Raw genomic sequence first — 6,000 nt, 5'->3', positions numbered from 1 at the left:
CAAATATTTTGCAAAACTACCGTCAATCAAAAAATCATTTTCTTGCTTTTGTATGCAGTTTTTAAATGTCACACTTGTGTCTTCATATACATATTCATTTCATGTGAGAAACGTGTAATATTTACTAGTATTTACCTGGTTCATCATAAACTGGCCTCAGGTTAAGTAAACAAAACGCGAATCTAAGTCTAAGTTTGAACCTAACTTCAGTAATATGGATTAGTATTTAACCAAACAATTAAAATAACTGATTAATACTTAAATTAACTATATTGACAACATAACCAGTAAAGATGCTATAAAAATCTTTGGTATAGACGACGGAATGAATAACAGTTACATAAATAAATTAACAATCTATATCAGCAATATCTTCTAGAAAATCTTTGCTCTCTGTGCGACCTTTTCGAAATCTTATCTGTCTGTCTTCTTCCAACATAGAGGTATCCTCATCAATGGAAGAATTAGAAGAACCTGAAATGATAAAGAATTAGTCTATTACTGTGTGATAAGAAGGTTGCATCTTAGAAGTTTTAAAATTATGAAACTTGAAAAAATGATAAAAAATCTCATTCACTTTACCGCTCACTTTACTTGCATAACTTGAACGTCGTCATTTAGCTTTGTGGGTTGCGTGCGTATTCTCCCAAAATTTTGATAACAATAACGTTTTCTGTTTATCAACCTGTAGTTTTTTTAATTACAAAGTAGTGTGTTAAGATTGGAATTATATTGAGTTAATGAAACTTAACCCTAGATTACACACAAACACACCATTTTATATATTCTGTTAATATTATTAAAATAAACTCAATGGTGTTTCTTTAGTGACTAATGGACCTAAAACTATTCAAAGAAGTGTTAATTGTTCGGTAAAACTGTTACATTTACTTGGTTTGTATTCCTGTATCTTGACCGTGAAGTAAACGTTTTTGTTTTGATATAAGAAACAAGATCATTGAGATTTTAAAGCAACCTTGTTGAAAGTTAAAAAATGTATGGGTAAAGGTTTAGGTTAAAGTATGATAACTGATAAATAACAGCTTTAAATACATTTTAGTTTTCCTTTTTATTAATAAGAATAAGTTGTAAATGACCAAAATTAATAGAAATATATTTAAAATTACTGTTGCTGCGTTGTTATATATTTTTACAATTATCTTTTTGTTTATACTATATCTCTTCACCAAAAAACCTGTACACACCCAAGTAAATAGTTTTGTTTTTATAGAAGAATTGATTACATGACATAAAAATTGAATTACGTTTCAATCATCATTTGTAGTACTAAAAGGTGAAGAATTTAATATATTCCATATTATAATTGTTTAACTATGTCATTTTTTAATGTAACACATGCGCACTACTTTTACTAATGCAAAATCCTGCAAAACGTTTAATTAAATTTTATGTGAGGAATAAATACGTAAATACGCTGAAATTTAAGTTATTTTAGTATCTGTGAAACGATTTTACGACTCTATTTCATTGTGAGTTAAATGCAAGTATCAAGTTATCCCATTATTTCATTAAAAATTAAGTGCATTAATAAAGGTCTTTAATTTTATGTGTATGTACTTAAAAAGTTTTTAGATGATATATAAAAAAGTGTTTAAATATTTTGTTACTTACCACTGTCAAAATCTTTTAACATTATTCTTTCATTTTGTCTTTCGATTAAACGTCGATATTCTTCAGAATTAATAATTTGATACCAACTGATCATGCAGACAATTGCAATAAATACCAAGTTGGAAGTAATACCTGAAATTAAACGATTACAACAGACTGATTATACTCTATTTTACTTTTAAATAAAATTACTAACTGGAAAGAATAGGATTTTTTTTGTAATTCTTAGTTTGACTTAAGTATTTTCAACTATTACTCAAAAATCCAGTAAAGTTATTTTCTTACCAATAGCTGCAGAGAACACTGGCCAATTGTACATTAAAAATCTTAGCCCCGTAAAATGAGCATTAATTAAAAATTTCGCAGAATAAATCTCTATATGTGTTGTCTGTATTTCAATAAAAATATCAGTTACTGGTTCACTCTGCAAAATAAAAAATAATGTTTTCACCTCCATTATCTACAATGAACTTACTTCAATTTCTTCAAAATCAGAAAAAAGTTCCACATGTATGTTCTGTTTTTCTTCGGAATTACCAAATACAAAGAAAGGACTAAATATTAACTTATATAGAATATCCAACAGGTAACTGCGGTAATGTAACATTGTAGAACGACACGAATTGGCCAAAACTTTTCCACTTCCGCTAAGAAAATCAGCACATACCATAAACATTCCTGTAGCATAAAATAATTTCTAGTTATAGACACATACTCTTTTACAACTGTTAATCACCCAAACTTACCAAGGTCTTTGTTGGTAGGAGATTCAGGCATCTCTAAATCTAAATGTATCTTGTATGGCTGACCCAACATTAAAAGCCTTTGTCTTTCAGTTAGCTTTATATGTGCTGATGGAAAACTGCATATTCCTTTGCCATTACCATTACCATTACCGTTGTCACAAGAATTCGTGTCACATGCTCTTAACAATAAATTACAATTTGTTTGATGTCACTGCAAGTAACTTACCGAAACTTGAGATACACTGGACGTTCATGGGAAATTGTTGGTACGTAAGCATAATAAAATGCTATATACATAAAAATTGATAACCAAACTAAAAGGGCTGTAATAAGTGCAACTACGGTGCCCCTAAAAAGAATTTCTCTGATACTATTGACCCCTGACTGGGTTCTTGCCTTGTACAAATTAACTGTGTCATGAATAAATTTAACTAGAGGCAATTTTATTTGTTGTTTTAGATACTCGCGCGGACCTAAACTTACTACACGTTTCAAACAGGCAAAAATCTTAAACATTTTTATTTACAAACGATTTTGAATAAAATAATACCATAACCTAACTTATTAAGAATGTCAAATTCAAAAATTCGCCTTCAAGCCTGAGAGAACTACTAATCGTCCACATCGGATCTACTTATTTTAAAATCGTTAGTATTGATAAAAATTTCTGTCGGACGTTCAAAGATTCCATGTTCATAATGAAATTTGAACGATAATGTAGGTGACAAATTTTAATCTTTGAACTTTGAACTCTCCTTAAGTTATGATTGGTTAGCAATGATACCGGAGTAGATAACATCAACTTGTGTTACATTTTGAAGTGTTATGCCATGCGCGTAGGTATTTGATATTGATCATTGTGGATTTACGCGCTCTACGTTCAGGAGTGGATTGAATTGGTTTCGGAACCCGGGGGGGATTTTAGGTATCGCTGATATAGTTATATTGATTAGATTTTAATTGTACTTGGTTTGAAACGAGTGAAAAACAATGATTCCATAAAAAGAGACTGTTTCCACTTTAAAATAATTTTACAAATTTATGAAGGAAGTATTATTTATTGGGAGACAAGTTTTACATTATTCTTGACAATAATGGATTTTTGATTAATACGGCATAAATAATTTGATGTGAGATTTTTCTTAGTATACAAACAGCAGACAGCAGACAGGACTGTCTGCGAAGGCGTAGAGTGTTAAAAAATATTTAATAGATAGGTATACATACTGTGACTATAGTTTCGACACAGACCCCTATTATGGGTTTATCGTTTTCCGGCTGATAATAATTAAATTGAATATAAATTATCATATGTGTTTGTATATTTAACGAATATTTAGTATTAGAATAGTGATTATTCGGTAATTTTTGGTAAGAATAAACATATTAACTACATGTCTTGTTACACAAACTTTGATAACGGGTGTTCTGTTAAAAAAATCACTCAGAGTAGGCGTTAGAATTTTATAACAGGTTTCTTTTTTAAATTTTATTGTTTAAGACATGTGAAATATAATATTTAAGTTTGAAGAAGAATCTCGGCCGGGAGTCGAAACATAACAGGATAAGAATGTTTTAGTTACTTTTCGTTGACCTTACAAATCCCCCAGAAAGTTTATTTCATTTTAATTAAATATAAAGTGTTATGATTCTGCCACTATTGTATGTTATACGAACAGGCATGCCGTTTGTGTTAAATGAAATTCCAACGTCTACTCTGAGTGATTTTTCAATTGAACAATTCTGCTCGTAGAACAATTAGATCACAATAAAAAACTTTAATTGATGTCTGAAATTATTATTAAATCAATGTCAGGTTGGTTCTGCATGTTTTAAGACAGTTGTAAAATTTCATTCCACAAGCTAAGAAAGGATTTGTTGCGTAAGCTGAGGAAGTATTGTAATAGAGTCTATCGGGCGACTGGCTACTTTCATGTTTCCTCGAGGTTTCATGACCAGAAGAATACTAAAAAATAGATTTTTCGTTTCTGTTTGTCTGTCTGTCTGCTGTGTCGACATATGATCTTCGAAACTACCGGATTTTATATGTATGTTATTAGAAATATGGTGTAGACGGTAAAATGGTACCTAACTAAAACTTGGTTAATCATCGCCAGCAACAATTTGATAACGTTCCCTCAATTTTTTTAACTAAACGCTATTTAAATTCTGTGAAATAATATTGTTACGAAATACACCGTTACGCCGCCCCAGTACGACGCCTATGGCCGTCGAGAGCTTTCTGGACGTACGCACGGCGCTGATGGCTGAATCATCACTGCTGACGGTGTCGACGGCCGAGAGGCGGGCGCATAAAGACAGATCTGGAGCCGTCTCGAAGCAGCGTCCAGGGGAGTCGCGAAGTGGAGTCGCGATGGATGTTCATGAAGGATCTCGATCAGAGAATATGAGTTTAAATAGAGGCGACCGTAGGTAATGGATTCATTCAGCCTGTGAAGACAGTCAAGAGCGCCGGATTAATTTCTGTACATATTCGTTGCAATAGATAGTGTTGTAATTCGAGCTAAAGAAATAAATATTTGAGTTTTACCAACGCCCGATTTATTATTCGCTCGTCAATCGTAACACTGGTGTCAGAAGTGGGATTAATTGTGAAATAAATCGGGATTCGAATTTGTGTTGGTGCTACTAGGGGAGACCAGAACAAAGTGAACTTTCGAGAAAATTCTCTCGCGCGACGTCCGTCAAGACTCTAGAAGTTTCTAGAAGAAAATTTTATGCCGACTACCACAAGAGCGCAAACAGCCAACATAGAGGAACAACTGACCAAAATGATGAAAATGTTGAGCGAAAATCAAAGAATAATGGAAGAAAATAGAAAAGAAGATCGAAGAATAATGGAAGAAAATCACAGAATAATGGAAGAAAATAGAAAAGAAGATCGAAGAATAATGGAAGACAATCGAAGAATAATGGAAGAAAATCAAAGAATAATGGAAGAAAGTAGAAAAGAAGATCGAAGAATAATGGAAGAAAATCTAAAAGCTATGCAAACTGCACTTTTGAACAGCCGAAGTGAAATGCTCCAAGTCATGCGAAATGAAGTGGACGAGGTGAGAAATGAAATGGAAAACAAGATCAAGGAGCTCGAAGAAAGGTTGCAAACACCACGACCTACAATTACGACCCCTGCAGAATTCAGTCCGGTGAGAGTTCAACCCCCTATTTTCGATGGGCAGACGTCGTGGACTACTTATAAGAAGCAATTTGAAGCTGCGGCCTTGTCGAATAGCTGGAATGACCAACAGAAAGCGACCGCTTTGGTAGTAGCACTACGAGGTGCGGCCCTGGAGATTCTACAGACATTATCAGAAGAGAACCAGAAGGACTATACCGCCTTGACGACCGCCCTCGAACTCAGATTTGGAGATGAACACCTTCGGCAAGTTTTCGTAGCGCAGCTTAAATCTAGGATTCAGAAGAGTAGTGAATCTCTTCAGGAGTTTGCGGCTGATGTTAAACGCTTGGTACACCTCGCCTATCCTGAAGCTCCGCAAGACTTCCAAGACAGTCTGGCAGCAGAAACCTTCGTAAACGGCGTAAGAGATAGTGAGGTAAGAAGAGTCCTGCAAATCTCCGGGTTCAAGAAACCATCCGAGGC

General features: G+C 33.5%; 1 protein-coding gene across 1 annotated transcript; it reads right to left on the bottom strand.

Moving 5' to 3' along the window:
• Positions 1-251: 251 nt before the first annotated feature.
• LOC135134951 (seipin) lies at positions 252-3,167 on the bottom strand. Its single transcript, XM_064063860.1, has 6 exons — positions 2,605-3,167; positions 2,379-2,557; positions 2,108-2,310; positions 1,918-2,056; positions 1,633-1,764; positions 252-474 (listed from the first exon to the last, which is right to left on the bottom strand). The coding sequence occupies exons 1-6, from the start codon at positions 2,892-2,894 to the stop codon at positions 350-352; spliced, it is 1,068 nt and encodes a 355-aa protein (XP_063919930.1). The 5' UTR covers positions 2,895-3,167; the 3' UTR covers positions 252-349.
• Between the last annotated feature and the right edge of the window lie 2,833 nt (positions 3,168-6,000).

The sequence above is a fragment of the Zophobas morio genome, unplaced genomic scaffold (genome assembly GCF_036711695.1).
Source record: "Zophobas morio isolate AGI-343-1 ecotype UQ-CSIRO unplaced genomic scaffold, CSIRO_AGI_Zmor_V1 ptg000024l, whole genome shotgun sequence".
Taxonomy (NCBI): Eukaryota; Metazoa; Arthropoda; class Insecta; order Coleoptera; family Tenebrionidae; genus Zophobas; species Zophobas morio.
The sequence above is the reverse complement of the archived record's forward strand: the minus strand, read 5'-3'. Positions and strand labels throughout refer to the sequence as shown.

Coding starts and splice junctions, on each gene's coding strand:
- LOC135134951 (XM_064063860.1), bottom strand. CDS start 2,894: ATGTTTAAGATTTTTGCCTGTTTGAAACGTGTAGTAAGTTTAGGTCCG. Junction 2,311..2,378: donor TCCTACCAACAAAGACCTTG/GTAAGTTTGGGT, acceptor TTTATGCTACAG/GAATGTTTATGGTATGTGCT. Junction 475..1,632: donor GTTAAAAGATTTTGACAGTG/GTAAGTAACAAA, acceptor TTATCATTTCAG/GTTCTTCTAATTCTTCCATT.